General features: G+C 47.6%; 1 protein-coding gene across 1 annotated transcript in view; it reads right to left on the bottom strand.

The window, feature by feature from the left end:
- LOC138468291 (exportin-5-like) overlaps positions 1-23,050 on the bottom strand; it is a 1,210,104-nt gene that overhangs the window by 193,052 nt on the left and 994,002 nt on the right. The window contains exons 24-25 of the mRNA XM_069608777.1: positions 19,100-19,146; positions 13,978-14,072 (exon numbers count right to left, since the gene is read on the bottom strand). Of these exons, the coding sequence (XP_069464878.1) occupies positions 13,978-14,072; positions 19,100-19,146 (142 nt within the window). The remainder of the gene's footprint in view (positions 1-13,977; positions 14,073-19,099; positions 19,147-23,050) is intronic.

Here is a 23,050-nt window from a genome sequence, read left to right on the forward strand (position 1 = left end):
CAGGGCATGTAAAGTCACCATTGGCTTTACTAGTCCCAAATTATGAACAGAAACCAGTACAAACCATCATATTGTGGACGTACTGGTCGGGGCAATTCGAATGCCCCGGGGTCTGTTCGAGGGGCTACGTCTCCGTCCCCCCTGATCAAGTTTTGGCTGGTGGCAGTGGATACTACTTTTTATATTCGACCGCGAATATATCTCTGTGGGGTTTTCCCATTGTTGAAGGCTACCAACTTATTATTTAATTCTTATAGCCTCGAACACACCGCCGGTATATTTATTTAATATTAATTCACCGGTTGGTATTTTTTGCCAGAACTCAATTCTAAAATGGCGTTTGTGTTCTCTTCTGTGACTCCAACCCAAGTCGAGCCCTTTGTTCCACTTTTGGTGGGCTTCTCCACAGAAGCCTCCAAAAGTGGTGCCGCTCTGTCTGGGTACCACAGGGGGGGGGGCGCGAGGGGGTGTAGGCACCGTGGACTGAGTTACCTTGGCATGTTTGATTGACAGCTAGGCTGAGTGAATGGGGGTGTGCTGCATAAAAGCAGGGCTTTGGGGACTGGAACTTCAGAAGTCGCCACAGGACCTAAGAATCTGAGGAGGGAGAAGCTGAGCCGACCTGCAACAACGACACCACCGGTGGAGCCCTGCTCAACCGTCTCACCACTTTTCCCAACGACAGAGGAGATCTCCAGTCCGGAGAGTCTTCTTCCTTTAACTGGTGGGGATAACCAGTTTTGCCTTCTTTTCACCTTCCTGGAGCATCTCGTGTCCGCCTTGCCCGTGCCAAGCACCCCGGCAACCGGAATACCACGGTTTACCACTACCGCGAAGAGAAGGGTAGTACCTTTTAACCGAAGAACTCCGCGGCTGGTTTCTTCCCTGGCAGTGCAAAGACCTTCATCTTTCCTCCAACGCGAGACCTCTTCTTCCTCTGGCCGAAACGCCGACTTGCACCTGCTGCCAGGAACAACTGCCCCCGCTGGAGCTTCCTTCACACTTAAGGTACTGTGTCCCGCCTGGCTTCCCTTGCGACAGATCGTTCGAGGTGACAGTAAAGCCTCGACTTTCTAACCTGGGCTAGCCTGGGACAACCTAGCTAACTTTTCCTGACTTTAATTTCATCTTTTTTGTGCGAACTATCGACAAGACTCTTTGGGCATAACCCCACTGTGTGAACCTGGACCCCTTCTGCTTGCTCTCTCCAAGAGTGGGTCTTGCAATTGACTTCCTTGCTCTCCAGTAGAACTCTGCCTACCCTGTTGTACTGTGGTTCTTTTTAAAAGTATTGAAACTTGTGTGCTTCCTTAACTCTGCCTTTTTCCCTCCTTTTCTTTATAACTTATTAGAGTGTCATCTTATGTTAAGCGCTCACCTCTGTCTGAAAATAAGTGGTGTTTCTCACTAAGAGTTATCTAATAAGTAAATAGGGTTGTATATATATGATAGTGACTGTGTGCTGAATTTACTTACCTCTTTTTGCTAGTGTACATCACAAGTGTCTTTAAATAAAAAATATACTTTTACAACTAAGCTCTGGTCAGTGTTTGTTTGTGCTACTGTGTCTCTGTACCTATTGTGTATACTCTGCATACTGCCTAACTCTTCTTGAGGGAAGTCTGACTGCTCAGCCACAGCTACCAAGTGAATGTGTGTGGTACAGACTGCTACCAAGTTAGTTTACTGCCAAACACCTGTAGTCTTAAATCTTTTGCAGTGGTCCCCAAGAACTGCACAGGTTTCTGCCTAACAGCGGTCAAAAGTGGTGAGCTTGGCTATCCGGCCGCCGGGGTGCTCGGCACGGGCGATTCGACCAAGAGACGTCTTTGGAAGGCGAAAAAGGGTGAACTGGTTGGTCCCACCAGCTCAGAGGAAGAAGACTCGTCCAGCAGAAGATCTTCTCCTGTCGTTGGTAAAGTGGTGAGGTAGCTGCAGCAGGGCTTCACCGGTGGTGTCGTCGTTGCAGATGGCTCAGCTTCTTCCCTCTTTGGATTCTTAGGTCCTGTGGCGACTTCTGAAGTTCCAATCCCAAAGGCCCTGCTTTTATGCAGCAAAACCCCCATTCATCAGCGGCTCACCACTGGGCCAAACAGAGTAGAGTGCGACTTGGGTTGCCGAGGCAATGCAGTCCAGGGTGCCAATTCCCCCCTCCACCCTTCCTGTGGAACCCAGACAGAGTGGCACCATTTGGAGGGCTTCTGTGGAGAAGCCCGCCAAAAAGTGGAACAAAGGGCTTGACCTTGGTCAGAGTTACAGAGACGGACACAAACGCCATTTCAGAATTGAGTTCTGGCAAAAAGACCCAACCTGTGATTTAATAATAAATACATAAACCGGCGGTATCTTTAACATTGCACCAAAAAGTGTTGCTTTTAAAATCAATGGGAAAATCCCATAGAGAATATTCTGGTGGAATATTTTGCGTGATAACCACTGCCACCAGCCTGAAACTCGACAAGGGAGGGGGGGGGGGGGTGGGGACTGGACTGTGCCCCCTTGAAAACAGACCCAGGGGCAATCAAATTACCCCTTACCAGTACTTCTACAATATGATGGTTAGTACTGGTTCTGTTGACAATTTTGGACTAGTAAAGCCAATTGTGACTTTACATGCCCTGGGAGTCCCAGGATACAGTCCCAGGATATGGAGTCTATGTTTGGCAGTCACTGTGACACCCCTGTGTTACTGCACTGAGGGTGCTGTATAACATACCAAAAAACAGATTATACCCTATGGCATAGGGTATAATCCTTGGGGGGCGCGCCACCATGCCTGGGGGGGCGCGTGATGCCTTCCAAAAGAAAAGAAAACGAGTAACGCTTTTTTTTTTTGGCCGCACTGAACTGAGCATGTGCAATGGGGAGCCACTGGCTCCCATGCACATGCTCAGCGCGATGTGGTGGGGGCGTGGCCATGGAAACAGGAAATAAACGCAGCCTGGACGCGCGCTTTCCTGCATTTGGATCGCGCGTCCAGGCTGCGTTGTGGTGTCCTGTGTTCCCTGTTGTTGTTGCTGCTGCTGCCAAGTCCGAGGTAAGTGACTCGTTCCGCTTTATGTTTAACACGGCTCCCCCGTGGCAATCTGCCATGGGGGAGCCGCGTTATTAATGCAGCACCGGTCCCCCTGCGCCCCTCTCTCCCTGCATCCCCCACATTGGGGGGCATGCATGGAGGAGAGGAGGCGAGCGGGGGACCGGAACTGCTCTGCTGGTGTTTTTTTTTACAACGCGGCTCCCCCATGGCAGATTGCTGGAGCCCAGCAATCTGCCATGGGGGAGCCGCGTTGTTAATGCAGCACCGGTCCTGCTTCATTTGCCATGGCTGTGTTTCCAGTCATCCATTGGATCCCTAGCTTGCGCAATGCTCCTCGTTCTGGAAAAAATGTGTTGGTTAAAACAGGGCTCTCAACCTTCACCCGCCAATAGCGAGTGATCATGGGGAGTATATATATGGTGTGCATTTGGCGAATTGAAGTGGTGAGTGACTTCTCATGCCTGGTAGTAACTTGCAGCTTGAAATTTATTTCTCTGGATATGAAGTCAGGTTCGTTTTCAGTGTTGGTCCTGTTTGACAGATGATTTACTGACTTTTGGAGAATGTTTTTCAACTTTTGGTGGTACCTTTTTTCTTTCCCAATTCTGAGGTTGATACTCCTTTCGGCAAAGCCTCTCCTACAAACTGATGGCACTTGGCCATAACTAAGGTTCTTGGCTCTAGGGAAAATCCCCAAATGGTATGTAATACCACATCTGTCACTACTGCAAATTCAACTACTACACTAAGCTCATTTCCTTTCTCCTCCCCTAAACGCAAGCTATCTATGGACCCCTAGTCAATGCTTGCCCTCCTCGTTCCTGCTCAGATTGCGCTACCGTTCCATTTTTCCCAAAACGGAGAGCTCCGCCATCCACCACCACCACCCCTTGCCGGTATGGATTTCACAATGCCCCATTTTCTTCATGCCGTATGCCACCTCTCCCTGCAAACCCATCTCCTTTGGATTCTCATATCCTGTATTTGTGGGTAAAGCTCCAATCTGCTTTTAGTTGCCTGACCTCCCCACAAAGCTGTCCTCTTGCACTACTAACTGCCCATCTGATTTCTATCACTGTATGGCGCTGCATTGCTTGATGCCACATCACGGGTGACCAGGGGGGACGGGACATACGCATCATCAAGGGCAACCCAGGGGGGGGGGGCACATTATCACCTGCAACCTAGTCCGGGGCCACACTGCAAAAAGAAATTAGAACTGGGCCTGCATGATCTGAATAGTAATTCTTCTGAGACTTGTACCAATGTATTTTATCCAACCAGTGTTTCGGACCCATTTTTGTGTGGGGTTTCCCTCCCCCACTCCCAAGCTTTTCAGAACGTTTTTTGTTGAATTTTTGCTTTTTTAAAATCTCCCCTCCTTTTTTCCCCACCCCATATTTCTGACCCTTTTTTGCATGGGGTGTTTCCCACCAACCCCAACATTTTCACATGGCTCAGTTCAACTCTTTGCAAGTGGTGTTTGCCATGTTTATGCTTTTTTTGGGGTGCATTTCTACTTTTTTAAAACCGTTTGAAATGTTTCGACAGGTTCAGGCTCCTTTTCTCGATGGATCGTTTTCTAGTGCCCAAAGATGGTAGGGATCTGAAACGTAAAGCGGAAGGAGAGGTGGGAACATACACAAGAAATGCAAAAACACGGAAATATGATCACTCTTATTTGGACTTTGGGTTCACATGCATCACAGTCGCTGGGGAAGTGAAGCCGCAGTGTGTGATTTGTGGTGCTACATTAGCAAATGACAGCCTGAAGCCAACAAAATTAAGGCGGCATTTGGAAACCAAACATGCCGATTTAGCAAAAAAGACCAGGGATTTCTTCGCACGGCAGCTGCAAGGCATGAAAAAGCAAAAGGAGACTGTTAAAAGTGTGGCATCTGTACCTGCAAATGCTTTGAAAGCATCTTACCACATTGCGTACTTTCTTGGCAAAAACAAGAAGCCTTTTACAGATGCTGAGAAAGTGATTCTCCCAACCATTCTCGCCGTCAACCGGGTAATGCTTGGTGAAAGTGCAGCAGAGAAATGCAAAAGTATCCCTATGTCAGACACAACAATTTGCCGCCGTATTGCTGACCTGTCCTCTGATATCAGTACAGAATTGGTATTGCGCTTGAAAGACAGCCAGTTCGCCCTACAGTTGGATGAGGCCACTGACATATCAAAAGAAGCTCACTTGATTGCCTATGTGAGGTACTGCCATGGAAAGGAGATGTTGGAGGACTTCTTGTTTTGTAAGCAAATTAAGGGCAGAACAACTGCACCCGAACTCTTTGAAATTTTAAACAACTTCCTAAATTCCAACTGCCTAAAGTGGGAGGCGTGTGTTGGTATTTGCACGGATGGTGCTCCTTCAATGTGTGGTGCTAGAGCTGGGCTAAAAGCAAAAGTATTGGCAGTAGCTCCACATATTGTGTGGACACACTGCATGATACACCGAGAAGCTTTGGCTGTGCGCAATATGGGGCATGAACTGACACAAGTTTTGACTTCTGTTGTAAGGATCGTAAATTTTATTAAGATGCACCCCACAAGAGCCCGTCTGTTTGCCACCTAATGTGCAGAAATGGGAGCTGACCATGATGCTTCGCTGTTTCACACAGAGGTCAGGTGGCTATCCAGGGGAAAGGTTTTAAATCACATCTATGAACTCAGAAACGAAGTGAGACACTTTCTCCTGGAGTTAGACCAGACAAAAGCAGAGCCTCTGTGTGATCCACGCTGGCTTATACTGTTGGCTTACCTTGGCGACATCTTTGAAAAGCTAAATTTTCTAAACCTCTCCCTGCAAGGCACAGAAACCACATCATTTGCCATGAATGCAAAAATATCGGCATTCAAGAAGAAGCTGGAGCTTTGGAGGAGGAGGGTTGATATTGGCATAGCCGATGCGTTCCCATTATTAGAAGATGCTCTTGAGGAGACGGAGTATGATCTCTCATGTGTTTCTGAAGTAATTGGAAACCATTTAAATGCTCTCAGAACCAGTCTCGAAAAGTACTTTCCTGACGACAATTGCAACATGAATGACTGGGTGGTTCAGCCTTTCCTAGCTGACGTAGGAGCCCATCTCCCAATACAGCTCCAGGAGGAACTAATGGAGCTCCAAAGTGACCGCCTAGTAGAGAGCCAATTCAGAAAATTGTCTTTGGGTGTATTTTGGCAACATGTGTCTGCAGAGTATCCAAATTTATCGAAATGTGCAGTGAATGTACTTTTACCTTTCAGCACCTCATACCTGTGCGAAATTGGGTTCTCTGCACTTGCAGCCCTAAAGACAAAATATCGGTCAAAGCTGGAGGTGGAAGAAAGCCTGCGGTTGGCTATTGGAAAAATTGAACCCAATATTGACAGGCTGGCTGGTGAAAGGCAGGCCCACCCTTCACACTAGTTCTCCAGTATGCCACTGTCCAACTTGCAAGTGACAGCATTGACAGTACGTTGCTGTACTTCAGAAACAAATTGTTACAGCACTTGCATAGCAAATGTTACTACAGGACAGCAATATTGGGTGTTTTCGTTTGTGTCAAATAAATACCCAACACTATTTTTAGTCGAGCCCTCTGTATTATAGCAAAATAATCGGAATGCTTTGTTCACAAATATTTGTCCTCATCTGATTTGAATCATTGCAAGCAATGATTTTGAAACAACGTGGTGTGTGGCATGCACTCCTTCGTTGGGGGCACCATTATACTCCAGCGCGCGATAACCGTTCGCAACCGAGTAACATTTTGGAGTACATGTGTATAAGGGGGGCCTGGGCCGGAGAAATTTTTCTTAGGGGGGGCTCGGGGTCAAAAAGTTTGAAGACCACTGCCCTATGGAGTAAAAAGAGACCCCATAGCCCATAAGCGCATAACAAGTCAAAGACATAACTCAAATCATGCCTAAGAGTGGGAGTAAGAGAGTCTCATTCCTAGAAGGAGAAAAAACACAAGCCCAAAAATCCAGCAAAGCTGCTGGGGGACTCACTAGGTTTGGGAAATTAGCTTAAGAGAATTCTCCCTAACACACACAATATCCCCTCAAGTCCCATGGTAGGGTCCAGGGGCTGAAATGCATCCCCATTGGCAACCCAGGTTTGAGAAAGAGGGGAAGGGTGGGGAGGGGAACAGTAAGGGAAGGGGGATTTAAAGGAAGGAGGTTCGTACAATGGGGTTGGTAACATGCGCCTATGCCGTTAAAGGTCGTGACCAGAGTCAAGGAGGAACAGTAGGTCTACATTTGTGCCTACTGAATGTAAGAAAGGACATAGCTGAGAAGAACAAGTTACTTACCAACTGATAACGTTCTTTCGACTGGATGTTCCTCCAACGTATTCCACATCTTTGACATGTAATGTCCACACCTGTGCACTTCGGAAACTTTTTCGGTAGAGGGCGTCCTGCGTCAATGACGTTGGGTCAATGTCCCTTTAAGGCCTCCGTCGAGGGTGACGTCACCGGATTTTATAAATAGGACCACGGCGCCTGTAGCCTCAGTTTATGTTTTTTCCCCCCAGAACATGTGGCACCAATCCAATGCCTGCAGGACTGCACATAGCCTTGCAGAAACTTAAGCTGCAATCGCATAGGAAATTCTCCAGAGGGGCAGGTCGGGAGGACGATGTGGAATAAGTTTAGGAACATCCAGTCGAAAGAACGTTACCAGTTAGTAAGTAACTTGTTCTTCAAATGGATTGTGTCCTCCAACGTATTCCACATCTTTGACAGATTCCCAAAGCAGTACCATAAAGATGGAGGAGGGAAAAGAATTGAGTACCCAATCAGATGGCGGAATAATGAACCGCTTTACCAAAGGCCATATCTTGACCATGGATCGTATCCAGGGAGTACAGTTTAACAAAGGTTTGAATAGAAGCCCATGTGGCTGCTTCACAAATATTCCTAATATGAACTCCCTGTTGGAGGGTTGAGGAAGTAGCCACGTGCCTAGTGGAATGAGCTCGCAACCCTTCAGGAGGGTCCTTACCCGCCAATCGCTAACACTCAGTAATGGTGAGGATAATCCACCTGGACAAGGTCTGTTTGGTAACATCCTGGCCCAAATGATGTGCAGCATATCCCACAAAGAGTTGATTGTCCACTCTGACCCTGGACATCCTAGAAATATAAAAGCTCAGAGCTCTCCTAGGATCCAACCTATGGAGTCGCTCTTCTTCCTTACCAGGACGAGGAGGAGGATAGAATGAAGGAAGAACTACTTTCAGACTCAAATGAAATTCAGACACTACCGTAGGTAGAAAGGAAGGACGTACCCGCAGTACAACCCTGTCCTTGTGGAACACAGTAAAGGCGGCTTAGATGAAAGTGCCTGCAATTCACTGACTCTGCGAGCGGAAGTAACCGCAACCAAGAACACTGTCTTGAAGGACAACAATCTGAAAGGACAAGAGTGCGAAGGTTCAAATGGAGCACCCATGAGAAATTTCAAAACCAAGTTCAAATCCCAAACCGGCACCTGGAAAGGGGACGGTGGGAATACATTAGTCAGTCCTTTAAGAAATTGAGAAATCAAAGGAATCTTCAAGTAAGAGCATTCTTCAGACAAGCGCTTAAATAGACAGCGCCGCCAGGTAACCTTTAATGGTACCTACTTCAAGACCCCTGTGGGCCAAAGAAAGCAAGAAAGCCAAAACCATAGGAATGAAACACTGAAAAGGATTAACATTTTGTCCTCTGCACCAGTGACAAAACTTATGCCAATGGTACAGGAATTTTGTTGCCCGCCTCTGGCCGAAAGCAACACCTCCATCACATCATCCGGAAAGTCCCAATCCATATATCTCAACCTTTCAGATACCAATCGTGATGGTTGAGAGTCCTGACCTTTCGATGGAGAACCTGAATATCCCCCCCCCCTCTCGTGAGAGCAGATCCTCTCTGTAGGGAAGACTGCGTGGAGGGCAGATGGACATTGTAAAAAGGTCCGGGTACCACGCTCACCTGGCCCAATCTGAAGCAATAAGGATCAAAACCTCTAACCTCCTTAAAACTTGAGGAATGACGGGGACTGGAGGAAACGTGTACAGCAGTGGGAATGACCAATCCACTACGAACGCGTCTAAGGCTCCTCTCAGAGGAAATTCACTTGAGCAGAATCTGTCGCACTTTCCGGTTGGCAGTGGTGGCGAAGAGATCCACTTGCGGGGTTCCCCAAAGGGCGACAATCTCCTGAAGGACTTCCTGAGCCAACTCCCACTCGTGAGAGACCGTGCTCTGCCTGCGCAGCGTGTCCGCCGCCGCATTTTCGTCTCCGGCCAGATGAACTGCCGAGATCGAAATTCTCTGCTGGATGGCGCAGAACCAGAGCTGCACTGCCTCTCTGCACAACGGGCGTGACCCTACCCCCCTTTTTTGTTGAGGTAATGCATGGCCACTGTGTTGTCCGTCATGATTAGAACATTCTTCCCCTGTACAGCCTGATGGCCCTCAGCTCTAACAAATTGATGTGGAGTATGGACTCCGACGGAGACCAACGACCGCTGGCGGTCAAGACGTTGTTGTGAGGGAAGCATCCGTCACTACCATCACCTCCGGCCACGGTTGCCAAAACGGCTCCCCCTCATCAGGTTCCCTTCGTTGGCCCACCACAAAATATCTTAGGAGACCGAGATTGGAATCTGAACGGGATCTGACATTGCCTGAGAACTGCGACCACTGCATCTTGAGGACCCATTGCAGGGATCTCATCCTCAGCCTGGCCTCTGGCACCAGAAAAATGCAGCACGTCATGAGGTTGAGCAACCTTAAGAATTCGAAAGCCGGGAGACTCTGGGCATGTTGAAACGTGTCCACCATCTGCACAATGTGATGAGCCTTCACCTTGGGAGGCGAGCACTTCCGAGGACATGTCCAACATAGCCTCCATGTACTGGAGCTGTTGGGAAGCTGTCAGATGTGAGTTCTTGAAATTGAGGGAGAAGCCCAGCCTGTGGAGGGAGTGGCAGGTGAGCCAATGCTTTCTCTGGAGAGCGCGAACGGATCAGCCAGTCATCCAGGTAGAGGTAGACGTGAATCCCCCCCCGCCCCTCGCCTGAGATATGCTGCCACCATGAGCTTGGTGAAGACCCTCGTGGCAGAGGTCAATCCGAATGGCAGGACCCGAAACTGAAAGTACGAGTCGCCAGCCGCAAACCTCAGGTACTTTCTGTGCTTGGTATGAATCGGCACATGAAAGTAAGCATCCTGTAGGTCCAGAGACACCAACCAATCCTGAAGTTGAAAGGCCTGGAGGACTTGAGAAAGAGTAACCATCTTGGACTTGTCCTTCCTGAGAAGTTTGTTCAACCAACGCAAGTCCAGGATGGGTCTCAATCTCCAGTCTTTCTTCGGGATCAGAAAATAAGGGGAATACCATCCCTTGTTCCTCTCTGCTACAGGCACCAGTTCTAGAGCGCCTTTCTCCAGCAGGGTCAAGATTTCCATCACAAGAAGCGGATCTGGAAGCTTCAAAGAGTTTCCCTGGTGGATTGTCGTGAGGCCGCTTTAGGAAGGGAAGGCAGTAGCCATGGGCTATTCTATCCAGAACCCACTCATCCGAAGTAATGACACGACACTCTTCGAGATGCTGAGATAGCCTGCCCCAACCGCGAACCATGGGACATGGCCTCATGACTGTTTTGGAGCGGCTGCAGCAGTGCCTGAAGGCAAAGCGGCAGCTGCCTGAGCGTCTTTGGCACCTCTATTTCTCTGACCACCACGGTTACTTTTTCACCGGCCCCTTTCGTTCTACGAAAGGAGGAGTAATAACGAAAATAACTGCCGCTCCACTGCTGTCCTTTAGGACGAAAAGGCGGAGGTTGACGCACAGCTGCGCTTAAAGATTTTGCCGCAGCTTTCAAGGTCTGCAACCTCACAAGACTCTGGTCAGCTTTGTTGCCAAACAAATGTGTGCCATCAAAGGGCATGTTGAAAAGACGGGCTTGCACATCCGGGGCAAAACCAGACTTCCGCAACCACGCAAATCTGCGTATAACGCTGCTCGCAGCCGTGGCCCGGCTAACACTGTCGGCCGTACCCAAACCAGACTGAAGGGATTCGCACATGGCATCCTTGCCATCTTGCATGAGATAAAGGAAGCCATCCCTTTCTTCCCCCTCAGGAATACGCTCACTCGCTAAAGAAACAGTTCCACAGAGTGTGTGAGAACCTTGCTAAGGCACAAATGGAGTTGGCTGAATTCAATGCCATGCTCCCCGCAGAAAATACCATGCAAGCCCAACCGTCGAAGCGTTTGTCGTCCATATCAGGAAGGATGGTAGGGTACGCCGTCTGCTTCGAGTTGGCCGTTGCCGCTTGAACCACTAAACTCTTGTGAGTGGGGCGAGTGGATAAATAGCTGGGGTTACTAACACAAGGGTGGTACTTTTTTGTCAATGATTTATTAACAGCCGGAAGAGATTCCGGTGACTGCCAAGCAGCCGCCACCCTTTTCTGTTGGTTGGATCATTAACCCAGGCTGGTAGATTGGTCATTTTACAGCATGGATTTTATATCTTTAGATGTCACTGCTTTGAGATACCTCAACCTATGGATGTTGCAACAAGTCCTTCTCAGACAGCGTTATGCCCTATGGTTTCGGATTCCAACTGGTTCTTTGAGCTAGCAGCATTTAGGAGATGCTTTTTGGTGTCACCCGATCCATCCAGGGTTTGTGTATGCATATATCTAGATATATCTATACACATACTTTTTTTTTATTAAGCCCTTAGTTCGGTAAATCCATGACACTATTTTCTGCAATGTTTGGACCACCTGAAAAGGGTTTTCTGTAAAGTGAGATGACCGGGTCAGAGGACGGACCTTGGTCCAAGATGTCCGTAAGATCATCTTGGACAAAATCTTCCGGAGGACTGGACCAGCCCAGATACTCGGTCACCCTAGCCATGAGTCACCTGTATGACGACTACGCATGAGCCCCAGGCTCAGGCCTGCCAAATTCCACTTCCAGAGAAGTGTCCAACCCACTGGCACCATGGAGAGTCTGCCTTAACTCCTCCAATTGACTGTCTCCAGAAAAGACAGGAGCCACATCCTGCTCAACAGGGTCCTCAAAATCAGACCTTTCTTCCTCATAAATGTCATCCAGAGGGAGGTGAAAACCAGGTCTCGGGACAGAAGGAGGCCTGGAGTTCGACTGGCCTCACAGACTTAGCAGTAGCCTTCCTTGGAGGATCAACCAGATCAGGGTACTCCAATGGTAAATTTCGGACAAAATTCTGACGGCGTCGAGAGCGCTGAGGGCTTCGGCGTCGACAACAGGGCCGACAGCGCTGATGGCTGATAAGTGATTTCGACTGACAGTGCCAACCAAGTCGACGCAGGCTTCGAACCTTTAGCAGGTTTCTGCGGTCTCGCTGGGGACGAGGACCGAGACCTGGAGGCACATCCTTGACTTTCCTGAGCCTCGATGGTTCCCGGTGCGAGTCACATCGAGGACCCGAGCCCGAAGGCGTGTGAGCCACAGTATGAGACCGTTCCCTGCCAGCTTCGTTAGAAGGTGCAACCGGAACCGTGCCCTGCGATTGGAAAATCGCCAACATCTACTCCTTAAAGGCAGCCCATTCCTCCAGAGTCTAGGACTTTTTCGGGCATGCCACTTTCATCGAGGCACCATCCTCCGAGGATGACGGGGAAGGCGAATGGTGATGGTGCTTCCTAGAGTGCCAGGACGAGGAAGAAGAATGGCAGGAACAAGATTCCCCGGGCCTCCTCCCGACGCAGAGAGTCGCCTCTCAAGTCGTCAGTGGAAACCCCCTTGGACGATATAGATTTTCGGCACTACCTGAGTTTAGAACCCCTACCCACCTGATGCTTCACCTTATGCTCCCACAAGGCCTTTGCAGTCAGCGACTGGCATTTCGAACAGTTGTCTGTCGTGACTCTCGCCCAAGCACCACAAACAAATGCGATGCGGGTCGGTGATTGACATTTTAGACTTGCAGTCCCTGCAAGTCTTGAAGCCAGACCGCAGAGTCGGAGCGGTAGAAGACTACCTCACTACGATGAAAACACACTAGGCGTGCCGAGTTCTCAAAGCAAACACGTTTGCGGTAAAAACAGAACTAAGGTTACGGGCACCATGCATCCCATTTATAACATCCAGTGACGTCGCCCTCAACGGAGGTCTTCGACGGACATTGTCCCGAAGTCATCGACGCAGGACGCCCTCTGCCGAAAAAGTTTCCGAAGTCCACAGATGTGGACATTACATGTCAAAGATGTGGAATACGTTGGAGGACACAATCCATTCGAAAAAGGACATGGTTTGATCCAGCCAAAAGAAACGGGGGTGGGGGGAGGAAAGCTCAGCTTCCTTAAGGAAGGGTGGCAGTGAATCCTAAAGAACACTGAGCAGGGGTCCTGAAAGACAGCATGAAATGAAATAAAGTGTTTCACTAATATCTGGCGGTTGTGCTTCTTCACGTATCTCATACAACACCCTCCCCCCACACTCGCCCCAGAGAAAGGACATTCCGTGGGAACGCCCAGGTTCTCCCACAGCATGCGATTCACTGCCTAACCTGGTCCAGAGTTCAAATTCCCGCCTTTGACCACAGAAGCGTCACATACCAGAATGGCGTCCCCTTTGTTGATTAAACACACCATCACAGTCCCTCCCTCATCTTCCCCCCCTGTGCTACAAAAGCAATACATAAATAAAACATGGAGTGAAGCTGTGTGTCCATATGCTGTTGGTAAAAAGAAATACTGAAAATAACAAGTGTGCATATAAAGTTTGAGAAGCTTAGCGTGGGGATGAGTTTATAATACTTTGGGGCGAATACAGTTGTGCATCTACAGGCTGTGCAGCCAAATGGTAATGGTTGTTTACAAGAATACGCTGGCAACAATAACATTTTTAAAAATGGCAACAGAGGAAAAAGGTTAAACGAGTGCTATCATAAGACTTACTGATGAAGTCCATGACGTCTCGGGTCAGGATCCTCACTTGCTTTTCCGCTTGAAACTCTGGAGACTCTGGGTTTTCATCTGCAATGCAATCTTCACTGAGAAAACAGGGATGGCATGTTAAAGACCACCAGTGAGCGCATAACTATCACACATGGATTTCAGTAGCCTACGACCGGAGTGAAGGCCTCAGTGCGGCAAGTAAAGGTCCTTACGGGTGCCCTTCAGGTTTAATACATTGCATGAACATAAACATTAATTATGGGACTAGGTTAGGTGAACCATTCATGTAAAACCAACAATATATGCGAGACGCTGCTCTCCCTTGGTCCAATGACTAAGGTCCGGGAAGTGTCATGCGCACAGAAGACAATGTGACAGGGCAAAGAAACAGGTAAAAGGAATGTTGGCTAGGACATCCCTGCGCTCAGCCAAATGCAAATGAGCACAGCTGGTTTCCGAGAGCAGGCAAATCCACATGATGAGCAAGCACTGCTAAAGAGAAATCCCTAAATGATTTGCCAGCCCCCCGTGCCCCTTTTCAGTCTCATGTTAAGCCGGTTGCAGTAATGGAGCTTAAACAGAGCTCGCATCATCTTGCGGCAATTAGGTCAGTAAACAAAATACAATAGGAGGCACATACATGTGAATCCCTTCACTGCAGCAGAGGAGCTGACTGAATCACAGCATCGAAAAGCGGCCCACAGACTTCCTGAAACCTACAGCATTACGAAGCGCCACGATAGCCACAAATAGGTAGGCACAATGCGGCTGACAGCCAGATCATTAGGCTGCATTGAAGCCCCTTGTTGCAGCATTTGCAGGCATGGAGCCGCTGAACAGCCCATATTCAGCAGTTCTAAAGACTGGAGCAACACTTCCCAGTAAGAAGAATTGCAATCGCTTCAGCGTCAGTAAGGTCATTGTTGTCAGGAGTGGACAGCAACAGTGTGCATTGCAATCAAACAATATTATATTGTGTACACATCATACATAGGGTATACAATATACAAGCTAATCCAGAATATACGGTGTACAGTTTACATATACATCAACAGATTATAGAACATTACGACATACATAAATTACACGTCCTGTACTTTTCCAGAATGTGACATCCGTTGCATTACAAACAGAATAATGCATGTCCACCTGTACTTTAAGAAATGATCATTAGTCACATAGAAGTTCTTTGCCATCAAAGCAGGAGGCCCACGCAATGTGTTATTGACCGACAACTCCAATACCCCCAAAGTACACACACTCTTTTCGTGCTTGAAAAAGCAGCCTTGGTTTAGGCAAGTGCACGTCGGATCTTACGCTTTTTCTCAGAGTGCTGGAAAAACATCTAAGATCTACAGCAGATCCCAGTTATCTCAGGTTCCTGTTTGATTAGGATTGTTGAGGAGCCTATAAGGTTGTCTATAAAGAGATTGAACTTTATGAGATTTGAATTACATTAATAGTCCGTATTTGTGCATTTACAATCATGTGTGCTTTCCAGCCAGAACTATTGCTCATCTGCACTTTTGTTTGGAGCGACATGCCATTGCCCCTCTAGGATGCATGGACTACTCTTTGGTCTCTTACCATCTTCACACAGCACCCCACATCCGCTTTCATGGTCTTTCTGGTTTTGGAATATATTCATTCAATGGGTGCTTTTGGCTGATTTTCTCTTGTGTCACCAAGTGCTACCGCTTAACCCCCCAGTCTGCCAGACAGCCCCCAGATTCTGCTCTTTCATTATTGGGGCTCATACACTGGAATGGGCTTTCTGTGGATATTTTGCGCTTCTGCTTAAAACATTCCTCAGCAAGGTTTTAACTCTGGCTTACTGTATTCCATCAGGATGTCGTCGTTGTAATATTCCTCCATACCTAATGCTTTTAAGTTTCCTACAGCACTCCGAGAAATATAAATGCATGCATACAAATATTTGTACTGTTACTCTAAAATCCGAATCATACCAAGGACAATATTGCATATCCTATATTACATATAAAACACACAGACAAACACATTTTCTACATCCGTAGAACACAGATACACCCAATGTATATGTATATAAACTTGATATTTTAAATGATACATCATATATACTAAACCTACTTCCTCTGTGGTCCTGGGAATTTTCTAAATGTATAGCTTTTCGAGGCACATAACAAAAGCTACCATGCAACCAAAATGGATTACAAAGCTTCCTGTATATCATATATAATGTAAACGTGCATTATATATAAAATACATAGAAGAAGAAACGATGGCCATTGTTGATTTTGTTCTGCGAGACCGGTGTTGCGTTCCTCTTCAAAGCTATCCCTCCTTGCGCCAATCGTCGCCCTTGAAGCTGGGCTGCAGAGAAAGGAGGCAATCTGATCTTGTCTTGATGCGAGATGAGAAAGTGGAATGGATATATTCTATAAAAGCATTATTTATAGAATATAGCCATACATGTGCTTCAAGATGCCTTGTAGAATCTGAAAGATGAATATTACCAATAGGCCAGCAGTCAGGGTGTTGCAAGTGGATGTCGGCCAGGTGCACACTGCGGCCACCATCTTGTGTCTGGTGAGGTGCTGTACTTTATATCTGGTTCAAAGCCTTCAACAGGACTGCACTGGTCGCATGCTGGTTACAAAGCGATACGTTGGATGGCGAGACCCGGTTCATTCATGTAGGCAGAGTCAAGGGTTTTCAAGGAGTGCCCTACTGGAGAATAAATAATAATGATAATACCTTAATATTATTATTAATATTTATCAATAGTTTGGCAAACTATCTTGATGAGAGCCGAAATGTATTGTATGAGTGCAAGTCCAGTTTCTGTGGTGCACCACGTTTGAAATTGCACCCTTTCTTCTGCTGAGTGTGGATGTTGTACCCTTGTCTTTTTACGTTGGAGCGCATAAATGATCTGTTATAGTTCCATTCAAGGCTTCCACTGCATTTATGAGCGTTCTATATTGCTGCAGCCTGAAAAACAAGCAACGCAAAGCTTGACCACACAAGGGGAGAAAAAGAGGAGAGGGAGATCAGGGGAGGGGGGACATAAGAGGTGTCTTGGAGTGAACGGCAGCAAAGAGTGCCCTTTAAATTCTGGGCCAACGTGGTAAGTGTTATTCCAAAGTCCGGGGTTGGTAAGCAATGCATGCTTGCAAGCTATTTGTTCAAGGGTCTGCGAAAATTCTCTCAGTGCAGATGTATGAGGCCCGGGTAGTGGAGTCTTCAGCCAGGTCGCGTGTTTTCTGCCCCGCAAACAGTACCTTGGTTTTAGCTCTTCAAGAAGCAGTTACCATTTAATACAAAACCAAGGTTCTCCAGAAAAATCAGTGTTGCTGGTGCGGATCTCACAGGTGCACTTAATACGTGGATTTGGAGTAGTCTTTTTACATCCAGCATTTAAGGAGAACCACTTCAACCATCAAGCCTTGGAGACAGGTACGCAAAGGCGGCAGTAGTGTAATCAAAAATATCGCTCAGGGTACACTTACATTGATAGATTCCAATTGGTTGATTGACAGAAAGGTACAGGATTATTGGATATTTGAACGTAGACCAATGCCTGTAACTAGACAAAAGGTGGGGTTCTGGGGTGGGTTTCTTCAGGAGGGGATGGGAGGTTGTTCATTAATGAGTATCGATAACTCCTCATTGAACTGTACAAAAGAAGCATTTGCAGCATCACGATCTGGTGCCTACCAATGTCCTGCCAGCACACTGCAGCCTTTGACTAGATCTGATAGGTTCTATACTTGAGTGAGTGGTCTGAGGGACAGAAAGGGATGGGCTCCTTTGAGGTACAGAAACAGCTTGGGGTTTGAAAGGTGCACATAGGATTTGTGAAGCATTTAAATGGAACTGCAGTTTGCTTCTTCATGAACAGTTAGTCTTCAAATTCAAATGGATCTGCGGTTTCAGTGTCTACAAACTGTTCGGGGTTGATAAACCAGAGTTGCTGGAAGACTGTAACAAGAAAACAGTTAATCACATCCCAAGAATGGCATAAGGGTGCCCTTATTCACTAAGGGAAATGTGTGCAGATGGGGCAACGCAGCAAAATACCCAAATAGGCATTCATCCAAAGCACCCACATGGACGGAGTGCTATCGTCAGCCCTATTCTGTTGGAGCGGGTGCAAGCAGTGGCTACGGGTTACAGTTTGGAGATTCCCCCCCCGACCCCTTCAATTCAGGAGAGAGCAGAAACCCATTTAAATGATCATGTTCTGCATGAGCGTTACTTACATGTACGTGATAAGAAGGGGGGGCAAGCCTCATACCAGACCTCTGGAAGAGCAGGAAGGTGCATGGGAATGGGGCGATCGGGAGAACAATCCACACCCACAAGCGCACACACAAAAAGGGCACATTTCTTACTTTCGGGTCACACTACATGTGCACATTCATTTAAAACAAATAGAAAATTATAATTTGGCCCAAGGGCAAAATGAGTTTGCTTTGCCTACTTTCACACACAGTTGGTTGGATCATTAACCCAGGCTGGTAGATTGGTCATCTTACAGCATGGATTTTATATCTTTAGATGTCACTGCTTTGAGGTACCTCAACCTATGGATGTTGCAACAAGTCCTTCTCAGACAGCGTTATGCCCTATGGTTTCGGATTCCACCTGGTTCTTTGAGCTAGCAGCATTTAGGAGATGCTTTTTGGGGTCACCCGATCCATCCAGGGTTTGTGTATGCATATATCTAGATATATATGTATACACACTTTTTTTTTTTATCAAGCCCTTAGTTCGGTAAATCCATGACACTATTTTCTGCAATGTTTGGACCACCTGAAAAGGGGACTATAATACAAAGCAGCATTGTGGAGCAAATGTGGTTACGATTGCAGCACCAGACAAAACTCACAATCACACCTAACTCCCATTACTGCATTATCAGGTTTCATTTTTAAGTTGACACAAGGAGAGCAAAAATAGCAGGATACTTTTTGCTCTACTTTCTCACGCAATGCTAGCTTATGCAGCCTTCACAATGTGGGGTATTGCTTAACAGGCTGACAAATTAAGCAATACTGGAGCAAGCGCTGCACGATCTGGGCCAGAATGCACAGGTTTCTTATTCATGGCTGTCACCGGAATCAGGTGGGACTCTTACTTCTCCTGTATCCTCTGGTCGATGAGATGCCACTTGTTCGACAGCCTCTGCAAAAAATAAAACAAAGGACACTCAGTAAACAGAAACAAATAGTACAAGTGTTCCTCAGTGTGTCTATTGATGGATATTACAGGAAAACGTGAGGAAAGAAGAGAAATGATGTTTAATAGGAGCCATGCTAAACCGGGATGGCTCACAAATGACCTTCAAGGAACATCATTTCTTCTTTTCTTATGTTAAGTTCACGTTTCACTGGATACTGTTGCATGAATTAAAAAACCAGACATACGTACACCAACTAAAAAGAACCTGCTGAATAAGTATGAACTAGAAGGAAAAAACCGGTACATACCTTTAATAACGTTAGTTCTGATCGATACTGTGTTTACCCTGTGGATGTATGCATCTTAACCAGCCAGCATGAAACAATTGATGTAACAGCTCAGACATCTTGTTGCCCCCACCCACCCCCCCAGCCAGAATTGAAGGCAACCTAGATAATGTAGTGTTGATGTGTGTGACTGGGGTGGGTGAGGGTAGAGGTGGGCAGGCCAAAACATACCTCTGCAAGATAAACACAGTATACATCAGAAAAACATTAGAGAATGATAGTGCTATCCAACAGATACGATTTCCGGGCCAGGAATAAATAACACGTTGAAGATGTCGCAGCACCGATTTCCCGACAACTGGTTCCACGCAGTCAGAACAAATTCTGAACGCAGAAAAGATCAAGTGGATGTTTTACAGCACTCCTGAATAAAAACGTCCCTTAAGAAAGCCAAGTTGTTCCATAACCCGCACAGTAATCCTTTTAGACAGTGCAGCACGGCCTCATGGCACACTTTAATATAAGGCACAATCCACTAATGATCGTTTGCTTGATTCAGCAAACCTATGCAACAAACTACTACATAAAACCAACTCAACTACACATTTGTGCCTTTCTCAAGCTTGGGAGGGGCTTGCGGGTGTGCATGATGAAGACAGGAAGCTGAATAAATTGATCAAAATTCAATTGTCAAAATAGGTTTCCGTAAACAGTTGAATCCTCAAAGTGTTTGCTACTACATATTGCCCACAACACATACGCTCATGGCCGATGCCACAAGAAAAGCTATTGGATTAGTCAATAACTGGCTACGATGCATTGGCTCAAGCTGAGATTCCAATAACTGGCTACACACAAACTTCAAACAATCCTATGCACAGGAATAGAACATGTGGCTTTCAGTTATTGCAAATTGAGATATTGACAAACAGTTGGCATCTCTAAGGCAGCCATTTACTGGTTTTCCTATGAACATTTAAAAAACTGCAATATACTCCAACTGTAGACATTTGCAAACATGGTTTAATCTGTCTGAAATGACGTTGGGGCCAGTACAAGTAGCGGCGCTGGGCCCATTTCCTCAGTTCCACCCTTTTTCACTAGTAATTTGAGGGACCGTAGAACCCATGGTGTATTAGCTTCCCGCAAAAGGGCAGGCAGGGAGGGCGATGAGGAATCCGTTCCAGGAACATCCATCAGAAGGAACATTACAGAGTGGCAAGTCATTTGTTCTTGTAATGGATTCTTTCCTGCCACAGACACCTCATCTATGATCGACTCCCAAAACAGTACATAATTGAGGAGGAAGGAAAGCAAGGACACCACATAAACCAGAACTGCCTGAACAAAAAGGGCATCCTGGACCCCAAGGGCATCCAAGCAGTAATGCTTAGCGTCATGGACCGGGAGGCCCCTCTGCAGGGAAGAGGTGGCAGCCACTCCACTGGTAGAATGAGGTCTGAGATGCTCAGGCACATCCTTCCCAGCCAGATCCGAGCATTTTGAAATGCAGAGAATAATCCAAATGGATAGGGTCTGTTTGGCTACAGCCCTGCCAGCACAAGCACCAGAGTAACCAATAAAAAGTTGCTCATCTTTCCTAGCCTCTCTAGTACGAGAGATATAGTACCGGGCCCTGTCGATTAAGTAGTTCCTCTGCCTTGCAAGGGTGAGGCGGACGAAAGACTACAGGAGGGAGGTAAGGTTTTGGTGGCAAATCTTGCCCCCCTGCCTGGGTACGCCATCACTGGAAGGCAGCAAGGTGGACAGATTACAATGCCCAGAAGATCTGGGTGCCATGCTCTCTGGACCCAGTACCTCTGCAGTACCAGTGGAATGACAGTAACTGGGGGTAACGCATTAAAGAGTATAAAGTTTAACTCCATATTTAATGCATCCACTATAGACTTGACCTCCAACCACAAGGAACAAGTTACTTACCTGTAACTGTTGTTCTCCAGCATGGGTCTGGCATGGATTCACATGCTCATGAATATTCCCCGTCGTCAGGCTGGGAATCCTCGGTAAAGAAAAAACCAGTATCAGTTTCGTTTCTGATCTGTCTTTCGTAGTAATAACCAATCACTGGTCTCTGCGTCATACTGACCACAGCCAATGACTGCCCTCTACCTAAGCACCGCCTCTGGCAGCCATCTTCAGATTTGGAAGCACGTGAAGTGGCAGTATGACCAAGTGAAGAGCCGCAGAGGGGTAGGCGGGAGGGTTCGCATGTGAATCCATGCCAGACCCATGCTGGAGAACAACAGTTACAGGTAAGTAACTTGTTCCTTCTCCAGCATGGGGTCTGGCATGGATTCACATGCTCATGAATAAAGAATACATAGCAGTACACACATGCACAACCACGGGAGGTGGCAAAGGCTCAACATTAAGCATCACATCAACTCAACATTAAGCATCTTACCTCCTCACCAGGCTCACCTCAGGCGAACAGGTTGCGCAGCACTGCTTGGCCGACCCTGGACTCCTCCCTGGAATCCCGGTCGACGCAGTAGAATTTCGTGAAGGTGTGCGTCGACCTCCACGTAGCAGCCCTGCATATGTCCAGCAGGGGCACACCAGATAGGAACGCCGTGGTAGCTGCGATCGCTCTGGTGGAATGGGCTCTCGGACGGCCAGGCAGCGGTCGGTTTGCCAACCGGTGACAGTACATGATACAGCCGGAGAGCCATCTGGAGATGGAAGCCTTCGAGAGAGCCTTCCCCTGATTGACAGGTCCAAAGTTCACAAAGAGTTGTGACGTCTTCCGAAAACCTTTCGTGCGGTCCACGTAGAACTTCAGCGCTCTAGCTACATCCAGCGAGTGCAAAGTCCTCTCAGCCGGCGACGAAGGCGACGGGAAGAACACAGGTAACACCAAGGGTTCGTTGAGATGAAAGTCCGACGGTACCTTGGGCATGAAGGAGGGGTGCGTCCTGAGCACTACCCTCGTGTCGTGGAAAGTCAAGTACGGGGCCTTGCAGGAAAGGGCCTGGATCTCTCCCACTCGTCGTGCGGAGGTGATGGCCACGAGAAAAGCTGTTTTCCACGATAGAAACTTCAACGGGGCCGAGTGCAGAGGCTCGAACGGAGGTCCCATGAGTTTGGTCAGCACCACGTTGAGCTCCCACGCCGGGGCCGGAGCCTTCACCGGCGGGAACGATCTGAACAGTCCCTTCATGAACTCTTTCACCAGACGATGAGACCACAAGGACGTCCGGCCCGTGGTTCTGGTGTATCGGGAGATCGCAGCAAGATGAATCTTGATGGACGCGTGTGCCAGACCAGCTTTGGCCAGCGTCAGCAGGTACGGCAGCACTTGGGGAGCCGTAATCCGTAGAGGGTTAATCTTCTGTGCGTGGCACCAGACAGAAAACCTCTTCCATTTGTGTCCGTAGCATTTAAGAGTCGAGGACGCCCTGGCCTTTGCAAGAACCTCTCTGCAATCGGCCGGTATGTCGTATCCTCCAAACTCTAGCGCTGCAGGAGCCAGGCCTGCAAGTTCAGCGACTTCGGGTCGTGGTGGAGGATGGCGCCTCCTTCCCTGGAGAGTAGATCCGCGTCCGCCGGCAGCTTGATTGGCGGGGACGCCGACAAGTCCAGAAGGTCCGGGAACCATA

This window comes from Ambystoma mexicanum, chromosome 4q (genome assembly GCF_040938575.1).
Source record: "Ambystoma mexicanum isolate Mex_15411 chromosome 4q, UKY_AmexF1_1, whole genome shotgun sequence".
NCBI classification, from domain to species: domain Eukaryota; kingdom Metazoa; phylum Chordata; class Amphibia; order Caudata; family Ambystomatidae; genus Ambystoma; species Ambystoma mexicanum.